General features: G+C 40.3%; 1 protein-coding gene across 1 annotated transcript in view; it reads right to left on the bottom strand.

The window, feature by feature from the left end:
- NSF (N-ethylmaleimide sensitive factor, vesicle fusing ATPase) overlaps positions 1-19363 on the bottom strand; it is a 150849-nt gene that overhangs the window by 16543 nt on the left and 114943 nt on the right. Inside the window, exons 16-17 of the mRNA XM_040460080.1 lie at positions 14332-14398; positions 12192-12271 (exon numbers count right to left, since the gene is read on the bottom strand). Coding sequence (XP_040316014.1) covers positions 12192-12271; positions 14332-14398 — 147 coding nt within the window. The remainder of the gene's footprint in view (positions 1-12191; positions 12272-14331; positions 14399-19363) is intronic.

The following is a 19363-nucleotide window of genomic DNA, read 5'->3' as shown; positions in this document are numbered from 1 at the left end:
ATTCTTTCCAGAGTTTTCTACCAGTTTGTAATTATCTCTTAGGTCCAAGATATTTTAGAGAATGGATCGGTATGCCCAGTAACAGCACCTCACTTATCTGGAGGCCAATCTGCTAAGCAATTTCAGCTATCCAGAACACAGACAAGAACCAAGATATAAACAAAAATACTCTAACTTCTGGGACCAAAACAAAACAAAGTGAGGTTCAAGTGACTCCGTGCTGCCAGTGCCAATTCATCCACTAGGCACAGTGGGCACAGCGGCCACAGGGCCCATAAAACTTCGAAGGGCCCACAAAAATATTCAAAATGCTTTTTTTTTTACATCCGAAGAAACAAAGAACTTTCAGGTCAAAGAAAAAAAAAATTTTTTTACCATTTTATTTTTAAGTAATCTCTATACCCAATGTGGGGCTCAAACTCACAACCCTAAGCTGAAGAGTCACATGCTCTACCAACTGAGCCAGCCAGGCACCCCAGTAAAATGTTTTCAATACCAACAGTTGGAAAATAAAATACTGAACTTTTTTAATGAAGGAAGGGGCCCAGGTGTAGTCACAGGAAAGCTCCTTCAGCTCTTGTGGCCTGGTTACCTTTACTTTATAAAACAACTCATGAGTCCTTGCGGTTGCCTTTTTTTAGTGCACAGCTGACCAGAAGCAGCAAATAGAAAAGGGGGAACCATCAGAGGCAGGGCGCCTGACATAATTCAATGGGATTTAGAAACAGCTAATAGTAAAACCATTAACAAACATTAAGAACAAGGAAAGGTACCAAAAAATAAAAACAAAACAAAACAGGGCACACTGGACCCATTTAATGACTACATGGGCAGAGTCTTATACATCCCAATAGTTCTTGCTGTTACTCGTGGTATTACTGACTCATGCGATTATGATTTGTAATGATGATCCTTATTCTTTACCATACTGTTTATTATACTTTGCTTCAGACACCAAACAGGTATGTAACAATTTTTTCTCTTAAAAAAAAGGCTAAAGTGGGGTACCTGAATGGCTTGGTTGGTTAAGCGTCTGATTCTTGATTTCGGCTCAGGACATGATCTCTCAGTTCGTGGGATCGAGACCCACATCAGGCTCAACACTGACAGTGCGGAGCCTGCTTGGGATTCTCCTTCTCTCTCTCTCTCCTAACCACCCTTGCTCACATGCTCTCTCTCTCTCTCTCTCTCTCAAAACAAATGAATAAACTTTAAAAAAAAAGGCTAAAGTATAACAATTGATATTTACAGAAGTTAAGCTTTAGCCATTTGGAAAAAAATAAAGCTTTTCATTTCTTATGAATTCCTATTCCTCTCTCCAGTGAAACTGAATATGCTATATGAAGCCTGAGATGAGTAACTGTACACAAAACATATCCTTAAATTTCCAAGTGTCAGTTAGTGTGTAAATAACAAAAATTTGCTAATTCTTGCATAGACACATCCTTCGCTGTCTCTCCCCATCGCTTCACAGCTGGAATTCCTTAGCAAGGCACAATGGCCCTGATAAATCTCCCTTCTACTCATCTTTCAAGACCAAGATCAAGAACTATTTGTGAAACATTTGCAGATTCTCTCAGGAAAACTGACTGTGCTTTCCTTTATATTCCACTGGAACCCACATAACTTATAAAAATTAACTAGATACATCATGTGTACACATCTTTCTCCCTCACTGGATACTGACATGGACACCAGTCGGCCTCGATTAGAAAAAGAGTACCCCTCCTAGGGGGATGAACTAGAAAGAAGCATGCCCCTACCCTAGACCCATTCCCCAAAGCCCCAGCACCTTGTATGAGTAACTCTCAGGGTTAAGGCTGCCAGACAAAGCCCCAGGTATGCCCCAAACAAGTATATCTCATGCAGTGCTTGATATCTTTCTGAAATTCAAATTTACCTGGACGTCCTTTATTCTTGTCTACTAAATCCAGCAACCCTACTCAGGGCAGATGCAGCCCCACACCAGGGTGGATGGCTTAGTGAGCACAGTGTGGGCTGAATGTTAACCCTCAATTGTCACTTGACCTTGTACACAAACTGCACAACTGAACAGGTGGCCCTGGATTTGAAACTCTTTGAGGGCAGGTACAGTGTAGTGGCTCACTCATCCTTGTATTTCTACAGGTTGGAACAAATGTTTATGAAATGCACATCCTAGTGAAAGCATACATCCTGTGAAGTAATATATTTCAAACCTGGCATGTCGAAAGAAATATTTTTGGATGGAAAAAAAAATGTTCCATCTCCCTTCCATGGAACGTAATACAACTGTCACTGTCTATCTTAGTCAACCTTGGTCACATTGGCATTCCTGCATCATAAGCTCTGACTGGAAGCAAAACACTGAGTGGTATGCCAGGTGGGTGTCCAAGGTCAACTGTGAGAGCCATGAGGCACCCTCACACTTGTCCTCTCAGAGACACAGGTGTCTTATACACCAGACCTTAAACCAGCCTTAAAAGAAAAAAACAAGGTGGGGTGCCTGGGTGGCTCAGTTGGTTAAGTGTCCGACTTCGGCTCAGGTCATGATCTCACGGTTTGTGGGTTCGAGCCCCGCGTTGGGCTCTGGGCTGACAGCACAGAGCCTAGAGCCTGCTTCAGATTCTGTGTCTCCCTCTCTCTCTCTCTGCCCCTCCCCAGCTTACACTCTGTCTGTCTGTCTGTCTCTCTCTCTCTCTCAAAAATAAATAATACATTAAAAAAAATTTTTTTAAGAAAAAACAAGGTTAAAAAAAGCTACATGTAGACAAGCTTAGAGACAAAGGTACATTCATTTAAGTGTTAGTTACATGGCACATCAGTTGGAAAGATTGGAATTAAAGAGTTTTGACAGTTATATGCTGCTAGTTAAAAATGAAAAAGAGCAGGGGTGCCTGGGTGGCTCAGTCGGTTAAGCGTCCGACTTCAGCTCAGGTCACGATCTCACGGTCTGTGAGTTCGGGCCCCGCGTCAGGCTCTGGGCTGATGGCTTGGAGCCTGGAGCCTGCTTCTGATTCTGTGTCTCCCTCTCTCTCTGCCCCTCCCCAGTTCATGCTCTGTCTCTCTCTGTCCCAAAAATAAATAAATGTTAAAAAAAAATGAAAAAAAAAATGAAAAAGAGCATACACATTTTTTTCCTGATTATGAATAAATGCATAGTGTTGAAATTTATAAAATATAGGAAATAAAGTTGAAAAAAAATCACCTATAATCCTACCATCTAGGATAGAGTAGGTACTTTTAAGATGGAAAAATAATAGAACTTCCTTTGATTGCATTCTTTTAAAAATCACCCTTTTTGCATATGTTTTAAAATGAACATCATCTTACAGAAGAAGAGATGTATTAAAATATTGGAAGGATGAGCTCAAATGCTATTTTGACTGGTAGGGGTATGCGTTCAGAAAGTTGAGGGGCCACTGAGACAAAGGCAATCACAATAAACAATTTCGGCACACCTCCCCCAGTCCTTTCTCCTTTACGACTGAAAGCACACTCGGAGAGTAACTGAGGATTAAGTGAAAGGTGATTTGACAGTTATGTAGGAAGTTTCTGACCTAAGCCCAGTTAATACAGATAACGGGTCACTAGCTGGGTGGCCAGAATTTTCCATCTGACTGCTGTCACCTGGTGTTTCTCCCTGTCCTCCCTTCCCATTTTTGTTCCTCTTATTCTGGAAACTGCCCCCTTCTTCCACTCGCTCCGGGGCTAAGTAAGGCAGGCAGGGGCTGTAGGAGCAAGATGGCGGGCAGCTACGGGCCAAGAAAGTCGCTATGCTCTTTCTTGCCAGCATTTCTAGCGCTGGTTTCTTCAGCAGCAGCCACGTGGAGCCCAACTCCTTTGATATGGGTGGGTTGCTTTGTCGGTTTTATGTATTTTTTGTGTGAGGAAAGACAGGGTCAGAGTTTTCTTTGAGGCGAATCATATACTAACAACTGAGCTGTGCTTTGCGATTTACAGAGAACTACAATAAACATTTATCATATTTCATTCTCACATCCTCAACCTCAGTATTATTATTGCTCCGATTCTAGAAAAGTGAACACTGAAGCTCAGAAGTGACTGGGTTCCAATTCAAGTCTCTGAATTCTAACTCCTGTGCTCTTATTTACACTGCCAATGCCAGTTCTGTGTGTGGTTAACACCCACCACCTTCAAAATAGCCATTCAGTGAATATTATCATCCACATAGCCTAAATAGGGGAGGGAAGGAAGGAAGGAAGGAAGGAAGGAAGGAAGGAAGGAAGGAAGGAAGGCAGGCAGGCAGGCAAGCAAAGCAAAGCAAAGCAAAGGTGGGACTGTCTGGGGCCTTTCCTGTGGAAGCACTCTCTCCATTCCCCAGTGTGAGGTATAAGGAGGGCTGTCAAGACGAAGATGTGGTTATAGACCAAGGAGTGATTTAAAAAGATCAAGACCTCATTCCATCTATATCCCAATAACTATCAGGAATATTGATGGATTGTTCTGGACCTTTTGTAAGGTTCCCCTTAGTGGCTCTTCTCACCCAACATTGTCATGCCAGGTAGTAGAAAGCCCTAGGAAATCCCCAAAGATCTGTGTGCTTGTTTTAGGGACAAGAAGGTAGGAGAGACTCTATGAAACACTGTTTTGTTCCACCTTGAGTTGGGAGAAAAGGGAGCTTTAGTCACAGGCAACAGACAACTGCAGGGAAAGAGCCAGTACATGGGCCAGTCCCTGGAGGCTGAGGATAAATGTTAATAGGCAGTGTCCGTGGGGACCTCACAATGGCCAGAAGCCCTAGTCCTCCGTCTACTCCTTCCCAGCTGAGCCCTGACATTCCCGTCTCTATTTCATTCTTCCTTTTGTAACAGGGGTCTTTAATTCCCAGACCAGAGCACTTAGGAAGCTTCTAATTCCAGCAGATGGGAGATAGGGAAGTAGGGGGTACTTGTTTTTTCCCCAGTACTGCACACGAGGCAAGTTGTGCCTGGGCACTCCAAGTTGGAACCCTGAACTCACTCTCCATGAAAATCTGCTACAGAAAAATGGCTGCATTCTTTAGCTTTCCTGTCTTACAAGCTACAAAGATTCTGTGGACTATCTAAAGGTACCTCTATTCTTAAAACAAAACAGAACAAAAAAACAACAACCAGAAGATGTATTTCTAGTGCCATACAATAGTCTTCACAAAATACTAGACCCTCTAAGAACTTTGAAACAGCAACAAAACAGGAACAAACAGTATCTAAGATGTCAACCCTGGAGCCCCAACTAATGGGCATATTCAAAACAAGGACAGACATTCATTCCCTTTTTGAAGATGTTAGGAGAAGACTCTATAAGTCAATTCTTTACAAATGGCATGCTCTGTGGACAACAAAACATTCCTACTTTTCAGTAACTCCATGCTTTTTATAACAAAGCATTAATACCTTCTACCCGCGTGGTCCACGGGTTTACAGAGGACTTCACTATACATTATACTGTACATTAGTTGGCCCTCATTGGGGTAAGTAAAGCAGGGAGAATTACCTCCATTGTACAGATGAAGAAATAAACAAAGATATTAAGGGACTAGTTCAAAGTTGACTGAACTAAGACTCCAACTTAGGTTTTCTGACTCCAACACAAAGAGGAAGTTCTGCAGAGGGGGTCGTCATAACAAGGTTCACGGCACTGTGGAATACTATGGTACTAAAATCAACACTTTCCTAACACCGATGTCATGTCACAAGAATATATTTAAGGCGATGGGGCTAGACCTGAAGTCATTCTGGCAGTGAGAGGCTATTGTCTCGACACCATTAGCAGTGTCCTGCTGATTAAACTTTAGACACTTAATTTTGAGTTAGCTGAAAATACTGCATATGTTTTATAATTTTTGTATTCATTAATACCTATCATAGACGTGCTCTACCAAAAACCAAAACAAAATCCCGATTTTGAGAAACATGTATTTTAATGTGTCTGTTTTAATTTATTTATTAACTTGATTTGATTTATTTTTAAGTAGGTTCCACACCCAACGTGGGGCTTGAACTCATGACCCTGAGATCAAGACTCGTATGCTCTATGCTCTACCGACTGAGCCAGCCAGGCGCCCCTGAAAACATGGTTTTATTCAGCAGATATCTGTAGCAACGCTTTATGAAAGGGCTCACCAAATGTCTTTCACTGTAATTTATGTACTTAAAATCATTCTACATATATATGTACTATATGTATATTCGATTTAAGCAAAGTATAGGCAATTTTATAAAATACAGTAGCCATTTAATATCACTGACTTAATAAATGGAAAAATTGGGCCACTAAGTTGTCCACCATCATACAGCTTTTCTTCAACAAAGAAGTCCAAAGCACGAGTCACCACTTTGGTGATTACAATGATGTGTCTGGCAAAATGACTACACCTCTTTCCTAAAGTGGTTATACATCTTACTGAGTCATATTGTAGTCATTAGCCAGAGTTAATTTTGAACAGATAGATGGGGAGATACTCATGTTGGGGCCTGCACGATTTGGAGTCTCTTCCATTATCTGCTTATTTTGCTGAAGAAACCCAAAGCCTGAAGAGTTGCTTAATGTTACCAAGACTTCCTAATACCATCTCTGAAGTAAGACCGCGCTCAGATGTCGTGTAAGGATTACACGAAAGGCAATCTTGTCTAGAGACCAGTGATGTCAAAACGAAATCCACGGGACACACAAATAACGCCCGCTCGAGTTCCCACCAGCAGCTCTCGACAGTTTATTGGTTTACACGTGATGCCTGTCCCAGCTCTAAATCCTCCTTCTTTCGTATTCGGTAACATCCCCAGGTGCCAGAGCAGCGAGGGAGTTATTTTTACCCTCAACAACTTTGTATTTTAACTGAAACTCTAATAACAACCATGAGGTCTGAATTCTACTTCAGTAATATTGCTATGAATTTGGAGTGATCTTCTCTTACAGGAGTTCACCGTTGCCAAAGAGTTTTCCAACCGGTATGCCGCAAATAGGTTAAGAGTGGACTCAGATGTCAATTCTCATCAGCCCTGGGGAAGGCTGGGTGGCCCTTGGGGTGGCTGCGTCCACTGACCCACGGGCCTCCTCAGATGTGACCATTTTCTCTATGCCACTACATGAGAAAGGTTGGGAAGCACCGGAACTCAAAAAGGCATGGTTCTCCGTAGATCACAAGGCCATTCTGGTAGACACAGATGCCGTCTTCCAAACTGATTCCCCCCAAGTGTCAAGTAAACTGAGCACTGAAGCAGTCAGGTTAATGGGCTTAACTACTCCCGCACTTGAGGAAACTGGGAAGTCCTGTCATTTTACAGCTTGAGGAGTTCCTCTGCAGGCACTTGATTTTGTCTCTCGAAAGGAAAAAAAGGTGCCAGAAGAGATCTGTGAGGAAAATAATAAAGCCGTCGGTGCTGCAGGTTGCGGGAAGATTTACCTGGCCTTACGGCTTTGCTACTGCTTCTTCCTCGACATTAAGACTAAGGCTTTTCATCCTCCTGATCTTGAAAAGCACATTCCCCTCAACTTCCATAAATCCGCAGAACCTGAAAAGAGCCCCAGTGTCACCGAGTAAAAGAGCCGGCTTTAGGAATCTCACTGGAAGGAGGGGTGTCTTCAAGCCTCTCACTGCTAAGCCGGACATTTCCTAACACTGGACAAATTGTACATCCAGCTCAGGGAGGGTGAACTGCAGTGGTCTTTTACCCTCCGAGCCAATTGTTAGCTTTTCACGGGAATCAGCAGGGAAGCACATGTGAAGCCTCTGTGGTGCCGGTGAGCGCCCCCGTGCCTTGTGTGACTCTGCATGTAGATGAAGCAGGCCGGGGGCTTTCTGAGCCGCGGCCGCTGAGTTCTCAGAGCAGCGCTTTTCTCCGGCGTGGCTCCCTGCTGGGACAGCCCTTTTCAGTCCTCTACCCCCCCTCGATCTCTTCTCCTGCACAACACAGGGAAACTTGATTGAAATAAAGACCTAGGGAACATGTTTTATTTTCTCCTGTTCAATCCATTTTAGAAAAGCTTTTAATTGGTTTTAAAAAGATGCTAAACAAAATGTGATGATGTTTTTCAGTCTTCATGAACTACAGATACCACTTTTTATACTTTCAAAGGGCTAATAAATCAATCATGAAATTAACTCTCCAGCTAAATTTAAAGCAAACCCACTGAATACCGGGTTCATTAAAAATCTATGCATTTACTTAGAAAAATTTAAAATTCAAAGAAAATTATCCTGGTAACTGAAATCTGACTTGAATTTTTAGTCCTACACTGAAAATCCAAGACCAAAGCAATCACAAAGGGGAAAAAAGAAGGCTTGTGAACCAGTTTTAATAAGCCAATTTACAACGAGGAGGGGTGTGGGGGGAGGGGAGGAGGAGAAAAGAGAATATCTTGATACATAACAACATAGTGCCCCTGAAGGGATTCTTTTATTTGAGCATGTGCACACATGCACACATAATTTTTCTACGTGAAAGCTGGAATCACAACAAATGCGATATTAAGAATTCTGTGGCTGATATGATTACTATATTGTATACACGTACAGTTCCTCTTTTTTAAAGAAAAATGCCTTCAACTTTTCTGTTTTGACAGTGATACAAATAACTAAGAGTTTTCTACCACCCTAGGTGGCTCTGCCACCCTCGGATTCATGAGCTTTTAATATTTAATTGAAAACACCTGGAAAACCTACATGGCTGATGGTCCGGTGGAGCGAAAGCTTCCACTGTAGAAAGACGAATCTTCTCGACACCGGATCACAGCCTGAAATTTTCCCCTGAATTCTCCTGAGAGAATATAAACTGACTTAAAAAGCAAGGTGGTGCAGAGACAGCATATTTTCATTTTGTCAAATGTATGCCAACTAGAAATACTGGACACAGTAACTTCTTCTGCCACTGGTTCACGTAAGCAGCAGGCCACCATCTATCAGGCCGGGTCAGAGTCACCCAATCCTGATTCAGGACGGGCTGGTATTCCTTAAAAGAGAATCCCTGCCATTTCCAATCACTAAGGCGACCAGATCTATCTTTGACTTCTTACATATTCCTATACCCTTCCTTTGCGGCCCTTAGATAAATTAGTTCTACATCCCTTTTGAATGATCCAATCCCTGTTTCTAAGACTTCTCCCAAGCCGGACCATGTACTTTGGATGCTCACTTCTTGCTTCTAGCTCCCCAATAACCCTCCTTTCATCAATTAGGTAGCTTCAGCAACCGCTTTTTTTAAGTGCCTCTTTTATTGAAATGTAAGTCACAGAACACACAAGTCGCTGAGATAAAGTGTACAATTCGATGGTTTTTAGGGTTTTTTGCGGATATGTGCAACCATCACCATGATCAATTTTAGAACATGTGAAACACGCCGAGAAACCCCATACCCGTTAGCAGTCACCTCTCATTCTCCCTATCCACCCCTCTCAGTCCTAGGCAACCATGAGTCTGTTTTCTGACTGTACAGATTTGCCAATCCTGGACATGTCATACAGATGGCGTCAAACAATATGTGGTTTTTTGTGACTGGCTTCTTTTGGTTAGCATGTTTTCAAGGGTCATCCATGTGACAGCACGTGTCAGGACGTCATTCCTTTTTATTGCTGAATGATACTCCGCTGTATCCATATACCATATAGCACATTTTATCTGTGAACATCTAGGTTGTGTCCGCTTTTTTGGCTATTATGGATAACGTTGCTATGAGCGTATCTACAAGCTTTCGTGTGGACATAATATTTTCATTTCTTTGGGGTGTATACCTAAATTGTTGCGTCGTAGGGTATCTCTCACCTTTTGAGGAACTAGACCCGAAGGCTGCACCATTTTTATACTCCTATCAGCAGTGTATAAGGGTTCCCATTTCTCCAAATGCACAGCAACACTTGTTACTATCTGACTTTCTGGCTGTAGCCATCCTGGTAGGTATGAAGTGGTATCTCACTAAGGCTCTGATTTTCATTTCCCTGATGGCTAAGGATGTGGAGTATCTTTTCATGTGCTTATTGGTCATTTGAAATTTATTTACTTTTGAATGTTTTCACTTTAATCATACCTCGACAAATATAAATTACAGTACAAAATAAAATACTTAAGCCCACCAAAATGAGGGGACATGCAAAAAATACCTTTAGAAGTAAGTTATCTAGGGGCACATGGGTAGCTCAGTCAGTTGAGCATCTGACTCTTTTTGGTTTTTTTTTTTTTTTGGTTCAGGTCATGACCTCACAGTTCGTGAGTTCAAATCCTGCATTGGACTCTGCACTGACAGTGTGGAGTCTGCTTGGGATTCTCTCTGTCCCTCCCTTGCTCTCTTTCTCTCTCTCAGAAAAAGTAAATAAACTTTAAGAAAAAGTTAAAAAGAAAATAAGTTATCTATGTTTTTTGTTGAATAAGTTATTCATGAAGTACATCTGTATAAACCTGTACCAGATGTTAAGATTTAAAAACATTAGATAATGTTCCTTTCCTCAAGAATTTTACAATTATTTTTATAAAATGGAAAGTTATTCCTAAGTCTTTAAAGGGTTGTCTTTTTTTTTTTTTAATATGTCCTATTTTATTTCTACTGGCATCTATTTTGGATTACAAATAATAATTTGTATTCTCAACTAAGGTATGTCTCTCTTTTTAAATGAATGTGTTTAACAGTGTAAAGGACAAGCGGTTTAAAAAATACCATTAAAAAATTATTCTTCCTTCTCCTAAAAACTGAATAAGATACACATTTAAATGCCTGGAGAGTCTTCCAATCTAGTAATTTTTAAATGCTATTTCATAAGAAAGGATTCTTTTTGTAGGTGATATACATGGTGATTCGGGGGTATATCCTTTGTCAGCAACTTTAGCTGTATCTATTTACATACTTATTGAAGGAATCAGAAAAGGGAAAAATGTACTCACTTCTCTAACTTTACTATGAGCTAAAACTGCAATTACTGGGAATGATAGTTTATGGAAAAATGATTACAAAATCCTTACAGTCCATGTACGCAGTAAATTTTCAAGGTTGTTGTACCTTCTGTTTCTTTTTTTTTTTTTTTTTAATTTTTTTTTTTTTTCCTCAACGTTTTTATTTATTTTTGGGACAGAGAGAGACAGAGCATGAACGGGGGAGGGGCAGAGAGAGAGGGAGACACAGAATTGGAAACAGGCTCCAGGCTCTGAGCCATCAGCCCAGAGCCTGACGTGGGGCTCGAACTCACGGACCGCGAGATCGTGACCTGGCTGAAGTCGGATGCTTAACCGACTGCGCCACCCAGGCGCCCCCCTTCTGTTTCTTTTAACTATTCTAGAAGTACAAAAAAAAAACAAAAAATCTTAGAAAATCAAGACAAGTCAATCACTTAGTTCTGACACACACACACACACACACACACACACACTTTTAACTGTTAAATTAAAAAGTAGATTCACCAACTTAACATTAAATATTTTCTATGTAACTTAGTTAGAATCTCTAACTTCAAATACCAGATTCCCATACAGACATTAAGATGTTTTTCAACTTACTGCTTAACCCCTTTGTATCTGCTTTTGTCTGGCATTTCTTCAAGGTCACAGTATATAAAATCAGTCGAGAATTTGGGTCTTGTGTCATAGCCAAACATGCTCTGGAAGCCTCTACATAATTAGCATATTTAACCAACCCTTGTAGATTAGTTTTAAATGTGTTAAGTTATCAAAATCACCAGTCTCCAATAGCAGCATCAGTAAAAATGCAACCACATGAACAAAGATCCTGGCTACAAACTCCCTACTCAAAAGTGCCACACGACACAAGAGAAACAATTCAAGCTTAACTGTAAAAATTTTTAAAAAGAAAAGAAGAAGAAAATCTGCCTACGGGAAATGAATTTTCCCAAATACAAATTCTTAGGAAAACCTAGGAAATGATAAATGAAACAAATGGAAACATGCATTTAATCCCTCCTACACGAATATCATAGTCTTTCAAGGGAGAGGGCGGCAGGGAGGAATGTGTAATATGGGAGGGGAATTTATAGAACAACAAGAACAGAACACCAATCGAAACTAGGATTTTGAGATCTTCAGAAAAGGACACTTCTCTGTTAAGAAAATCATTTACCTTCAAATCGAAGGCCAAACCAGAGGATTTTGCAAAAGCCCCTCAACAACAGAATTTTATATGTTTATGGTCGCTTGCTTATTTGCCAGCTCATTCGCACCATTATGTGCGGTTTACTGGAAAAACTCTGTGAAAGGTTCCTTGTATTATTTTTACCTGAGGAGGTGCCTTTTTCAGTAACACGAGAAGAGCCTGTAATACCAGATTAGAAAATCGAGGGCCAATGGGGACATAATCTGGAAGAGAAATATTGCTCTGTTTTAGGGATTCAATACGTATATGCACATATTCCAAACATTCAGATTTTTCTGCATCGAGAATAAACACAGCCCCAAGTGACTGTCAGGCAACTAATGATAATTAGAAAAAAAATATCTCCAATAACTTAAATGCTTAAAACATTATGTAAGAACTCTCACCCATACATTTCTTTAAAAAAGCTTCTAAATATCCATTTTGAGTTCAGGTAGACATTTTTTTTTTTTTTTAAATATTCAGAGACATTCTTTTTAAGGGAGAAGAAAAAAACCCAGATATATTTACTAAGCATTTCCAGAAAATGACCACAAACCACATTAGTATAGTAAGCTTGTAGCAACAAAACATACCAGAAAATGGGTAGTGGGGGACGGGGGGGGGGGGGGGGAAAAAAGACAAATAAAAAAGTAAGTAAGATAATTAAAAATGACTGAAATGATGATAGAGCCACTAAGACTGGTCCTCAGATGGGGAAGAACAGAGAACTTTCTACAACTTTCTGTTAAACTTCTACTAATCCTTCAAGATTCGGCATGAAGGCTACCTCGTCAGCTTTGTCTGTATTGTGCTTAGAACGACCTTCAGGCATTAGCCCTCTGAAGTCAAAAGTGATCTTTCCCCTTTCTGAATATCCAGAACATATGGCACATTCTACTTTGCATTCGTTTTTCCCAATATATGTTATAGCGACAGCATCTTATTTTTTGAGACCCTCCTAATTTTAGCCCAGTAGTAAGGGCTCAGCTTACTTGTCGAATAAATGAACAAACAAGTACAGATAATAACTATTCATACAAGTGAAAATATACTCAGAGGGCACACATTCCTGACATAGTAGTGTTGCTATGACCACACATCTCAATTGTGTTTAGATAAAGGAATTTACACAGAGCTATGAGTTTGTGCTTAAAAGCTTTTAAAGAAATAATCCTATAAACTGGGCCGAAATGTATCAAAAATAGCAGACCAAAACCCCAGGGTCACTAAATAAAACTACCAAATTAAGAAGACCTCAGATACACCTTTATATATAAAGGTATGTCTTTGCTTTATAACAAACATTGCCTTAAGAAACGAGAAAATAAATAACAGAGGGCTAAAGCAAGTCTGAAAATCATGAGGAAAATTTGGTAAGTACAGTTTCGCTGGAATCATTACTACACCATTTTGGATAGCTTCAGAAGGGACTACTCAGGTGTTGGGTAGTACCTTAAGAAGTTTATGAAGTCACCATGTGGGTTCCATTTCAGTACAGTTATCACAGCATCCTGAGTGACTATTATAATGCACTTATTCCAGATTTATCTAATTTTTGCAATGAAATAAAATGTAAGTAACAACACTTTTCTGGCATTTACTGGGGGATTACTACACCTTATGAACTGTGTGCAGGGACTGTCTTATTCATTTCTGTATCCTGTAGGAGTGCATTTAAGCAAAGGAGATGTTTACTCAATATTTTTAAGAATTACTATAGAACACTTTTAACTTTCAGGATGTTTTCAACATATTTATCTTATTTTTGTCTTCACGATTACTCCATGGGATGAGTGAGGAAGGAAACACTGTCTCTGTTTTATAAGAATAGACACTGAGGTACAAGGCACTCGCAGCTTATCCCCAAGTGTTATTTCACTCCATTCATATGTCCCTCCTCCTTACTTAGTTCTGTCAAAGTTCCTAAGTGGAAACTCTGGGGTACGGATGGGCAACTCAGAGGTACAAAACAGCAAATATATCACTCAATGGAAATTACTAACCACTTATTATGGGCAGGGAACTCTGTGGAAGAAACAAAATAATATGACGTATGGGCCCTTATGGGAAAGCAGTTGATAATGGAGTTATGGTCATAAGGCATATTTAACATGAAAACCATCACTGACTTCGCATATAAGAACACAGTTCTTTGTAAGACAAAGAAAAGTAATTTTATTGCTCTATAGTTTACAGATACCCATTATTTTTCTCTTATAACTTGTGAGACATTAGTGTAATGTGGCAAAGATAGTACAATGGCAAAAGTTATGTGACTCACCAAGCAGTCTCTCAATGTCATCTACAACCACACAACTAAGCTGGGATTTGTATGCATCATCAAAGATCTGGAAGAAAGCAAAACCATTTATTATCTCGCTGCTCTCCATAATTATGACAATATCCACAAAGATAAAATTTACTTAATTCTTGAGCAATGACTAAACAAAGCACAGTATAACACCAATATTTCAGACTCTACTACATTAGAATTTAACAGACAATAGGATTTTAAAACTAAGAGTTCCTGCCATTTAAAAATGAGGAAATTGAGGCCCAAAGCAGTTAAATGACTTGCTCAAGATGACACAACTGGATCACAGCTGAGCAAGAAGTAGGGTGATGCTATTTTCAGCCCCACAAGCTGGATGTGTCACACACAGGCATGCTGAGGAATGCTGGTCATTAATCAACTGGCAAATCTCATCAAATTATCACAATGGTCTCTCCTATGTCAGGAGCGTGACTTCAGTGTTGTGACTCAAGAGCTAGACGGAGCCACAAGGGATGCGTAGAATAAAACTAGATGTCATTTTATTATCTATAAGAGTTGTGGCCCTGGCTAAGCAAGAATAACACTGAAAGAATCCTGTTCACTCAAATCAGACCATGGTCTGATGGTTAAAATGTTTACAGAAGAGTTAAAGTTGGTTATAAAGGATCAGATAGATGTATCTTTAGAACCAGACAAAAGATAACAGTACATTGTCTTAAGGCAGTGAAAGAAACGCAAATTAAAGCAAGCAGTAAAGGAAATCGTTATATCCTCACAAGGATGTAGCAATTTCAAGCCAGACAGAAGATTTAATTTACGTATAAGTTGAATGTAAGTGCCCAAGGCCTTGAGACCAGGCTTTTCATAAATGTGGGCGTTCCTATTCTAGCGACTATAACTGGGTTCAGGGCATCTCACAGATGTCATCTGTAAGAAGGAATTCCTGCATCCCAGCCCGGTCTTTCTGGTTGATAAATAACCTCAATGCACCAAGATGGTAGCCACCCCTCCACTCATCTTGCTTGGGGTAGCATAATATTCCTTATTGGTTATCTTTTAACCATAGATAATTAAGTATTAGGTACAGAAATAAAGTAAATCAAAGCCTTCCATATTAATATTTTTCATATCAAATTTAAAGACAACTTGTGTATACCTGGTCTCTAAAGTAACAGTTAAGAAAATTTACCGTATGAAGATGAGATTAGCCTTGCTAGTTCAATTTAAAATACACAACTGGATAATTCATTTTTATAAACTTTTACATTGGAAGGTAAGAGATAACTTAAATAGCCTTTCATATAGTAAAGATAATCTAAGGCTCACCATACTTTTATTATTAGTTGTATTTTAACTTATCATTAAGTAAATATAATTACTTTGAAACTCAATGTTTTGTTAGACAAACAACTGAAGTACTTCAAAGAGAAAACAAAATACTTTAAATGGGTAAATATAATTTAAAATATTAAAAGAAATTTAATTAAGTTGTAAAAGTCCCCTTTAAAGGAATTGCTAAATTTCACTAGACTTACAAATAGAATAAGAGATGTAACTGAACTTTTTTTAAAGTTTGTTTTCAGGAAGCCTTGGTGGCTCAGTCAGGTAAGCGTCTGACTTCAACTCAGGTCATGATCTCATGGTTCGTGGGCTCAAGCCCCATGTCGGACTCTGTACTGAAAGCTCGGAGCCTGGAGCCTGCTTCAGATTCTGTGTCTCCCTCTCTCTCTCTGCCCCTCCCCCACTTGTGCTCTCTCTCTGTCTCTCAAAAATAAATAAACGTTAAAAAAAAAAGTTTGTTTTGTGTTGAAAAACTAGGTTTTAAATTACAAAATTTTAGTATGCTGACTTTTCATTTTTTTAAATTTAGCTTTGTTTGTTTGTTTATTTAATAGAGAGCGTGAGCAGGAGAGGGGCAAAGAGAGAGAGAGAGAGAGAGAGAGAGAGAGAGAGAGAGAGAGAGAAAATCCCAAGCAGGCTCTGTGCTGCCAGCGCAGAGCCCAATGCGGGGCTAGAACTCACAAACTGAGATCATGACCTGAGCCAAAATCAAGAGTTGGACACTCCAACTAGTAGACTAAGCCACCCAGGCACCCCGACTTTTCATTCTTTAAGCCTCAAATTAGCTCTACACGGTCCTTTTATGCTCAAAAGTCACCCTCAAAGATGTAAAACAAAAACCCTGGCAAAGTGGACAATCTAGATAGTAGGTTCCTCCCAACATGCTATCTGTTCTTTAAGGTAGGAACTGTCTTCCTCAGTATTAGGTTTGCAATGTCTGACACGTCACTGGTGCTTAATAAAGGTTTCCTGCTTGCGTGTGTGAAAGAACACCTCTGTTGCTTGCTTTCCTTTGCACTGTCCCCTTAACCCCTTGCTCACTCTCCCACACTGTGTTAAATCCCATTTTAAAATCCCATTTACTCTTGCCTCCTCAGCTATGTATCTCCCCGCTGGATTGTGAGGTGGATAAAAACTTTATTCGTGTTGTCTTTAGGATCTGGCACAGAATAGTATTTATACTTGCCCAGTGGATTTGGTGGTTCAAACGACACAAGTTCTAATTCCATCTTGCCATAAATCACTTGTCTCTGTTCCGTTTTGGTACAGCATTTTGTATATTGTACACATATTAAGGGTCCATTGTATTCTTCCTTGTATTATACTAGACTATAAGCCCTTTGAAGGCAAGTGGTGTCTTAATTATCTCTGTATCCTCACATTACTTAATATAATGCCTTACCAGAAAGTAATCAATAAATATTTTCTGTAAGAGTAAATTTGCATTTTAAATTCAAGCAGAAATATCAACAAGTAGTTGGAGATGTACGATTGAAGTCAGGGTATGGGGCTCACCTTCAGGGCAGTCAGTGATTGCTGAAACCACGAGAGGGGATGATATCTTCAAGGAGAAATGGTAGAGGTAAAAGAACAATGGGTCAAGTACCAAATCTTAGAGCATTGGTCTATTCATTCATTCAACAAATAATTTTGAATTCCTATTATGTGTCAAGCATTAATGAAGGCAATGGAGAGAGTAACGAAAAAGACATATACGATCCCACCTCCGCAAAAACTGGAGTGGGGGAGCAGGTCCACGTAACCATAATGGTGCTGTATAGCGAAAGAGCTGGGGTAGTCACTGGGGAGACCCACACACGAGCTGGCATGTGGTCGGGCTGTAGTTCTCTACCCCCTCTTACGTCAGGGATGGCTATGGGGCTTGTGTCGGTTAATGAAATGTGACTGGAAATATAGATCACTTTCCGAAAGGAGCTTTAAGAGCTACTGCACGATTCACCATGTTCCCTTTATCTGGCCTCGGCTATCATGCCATCACATGTGAGATGGAGCCTCTGTTACATGTTAGTTTGAGTCTCTGAGAAACTTCAATGAGCAGAGCTCCCCCTCTGAGCCATGATGGACATGCAGTGTGAATAAGAATTAAACCGTGTTATGTTAAGCCACTGAGATTTGAGGGTTGCTCAGTATTGCAGCATAACTTAGCCTATCCTAACTGACACCGAGGATTATGGAATCAACGATGGTGTCCTAAGTTTAGGAAGTGACATTTAAGCTGAGACCTGAAGGATACACAACCAGTGGAAAACGGAGAAGAAACTGTTCCGAGAGGAGCATACTGAATATTAGGAGGCTCAGAGTGAGAAAATTCAGAAGCACTGCAGGAACTGACATATAGCCAGTAAGAATTAAAATGAAGAGATGTTGGTGTGGTATGTGTGGGAAATGGTTGGTGAGAGTTGAAGCAGAAGAGGTGATGAAAGAGCCTGGACGTAAAGTGTCTTACATCTCGTATGAGTTGAAGTTTTACTGTAAGGAAATGAAAAGCCACTAAAGGATTTTAAATAATGGACTAACATGTCAGGTTTATGATTAAGAAACATTTTTCTGCCTGATGAAGGGGCGCCTGGGTGGCGCAGTCAGTTAAGCGTCCGACTTCAGCCAGGTCACGATCTCGCGGTCCGTGAGTTCGAGCCCCGCGTCGGGCTCTGGGCTGATGGCTCAGAGCCTGGAGCCTGTTTCCGATTCTGTGTCTCCCTCTCTCTCTGCCCCTACCCCGTTCATGCTCTGTCTCTCTCTGTCCCAAAAATAAACGTTGAAAAAAAAAAATTAAAAAAAAAAAAAGAAACATTTTTCTGCCTGATGTAGAGAAAACATCAGAAGGGAGTAATCATTGTTTAATACTGTAGAATTCCAGGTGAAAGATAATGGTGGTCTGGAAGCGGGAGGGGCTGTGTTCTATAAGTGGATGGACTCTAGAGATGTTTAGGAGGCAGAACTGAAAAGACTTGGTGATGAACGGGTGTGGTAATGAGGAGGAAACTAGAGTCAAGGGTTCTTTCTGGTTCGGCCACTAAAATAGAGAACAGAGGAGAAGGTCGTCTGGGGATGGGTCATGATGAGTACATGTAAAGAGCAGGGAAAGAGAAGCCCCTCACCTCTCCTTGCACCGCCCCTCAAAGGGAAGGAAAATAGGACATTTATTTCAGCCTCCTGATACATAATGATGGACCCTTTTAGGTTTGAGTTGGTGAATTCAAGATAGTAGAGAAGTTTAGAAGCAGTTCCTTAGTGGCTCTTTGCTATTTTTTTGAAGACCGGACCCAATATCGCAGCCAGTGTGGTATCCTATAAACTTTAGTGATTTCAAGGAGCCCCTGAAAATAATGCTTGCTCTTCAAATCACTGTTCAGAATTCCACAAAGGCTCTGATGCCATCATGGAACTCTGTCTGTCAGGCTGCAATATTGTGGGTTAGAGCCACAGGGCCCAGGGACATGGTGGACTGGCTATTTGCAGTACTAGCTTTTTCCTGAATCAGTCCGTCTCCCTTCTCAACAACAGTGGAGAGCTTACACTGCTACAGAAATCTTACTCGGGACATTGCTGGGGTCAAAACTGATGATAAATTGGTACGCTGTCCCACCAATTTACCTCAGATACTGTGTTCATGAAGCATTACAAATCCCTTCATAGTTGACTGCATGATTTACCTGTAAGATTTTAGAAGAAAAGT

The sequence above is a fragment of the Herpailurus yagouaroundi genome, unplaced genomic scaffold (assembly GCF_014898765.1).
Source record: "Herpailurus yagouaroundi ecotype Mexico unplaced genomic scaffold, PumYag 247, whole genome shotgun sequence".
NCBI classification, from domain to species: Eukaryota; Metazoa; Chordata; class Mammalia; order Carnivora; family Felidae; genus Herpailurus; species Herpailurus yagouaroundi.
This window is presented reverse-complemented; position numbering and strand designations above follow the sequence as displayed.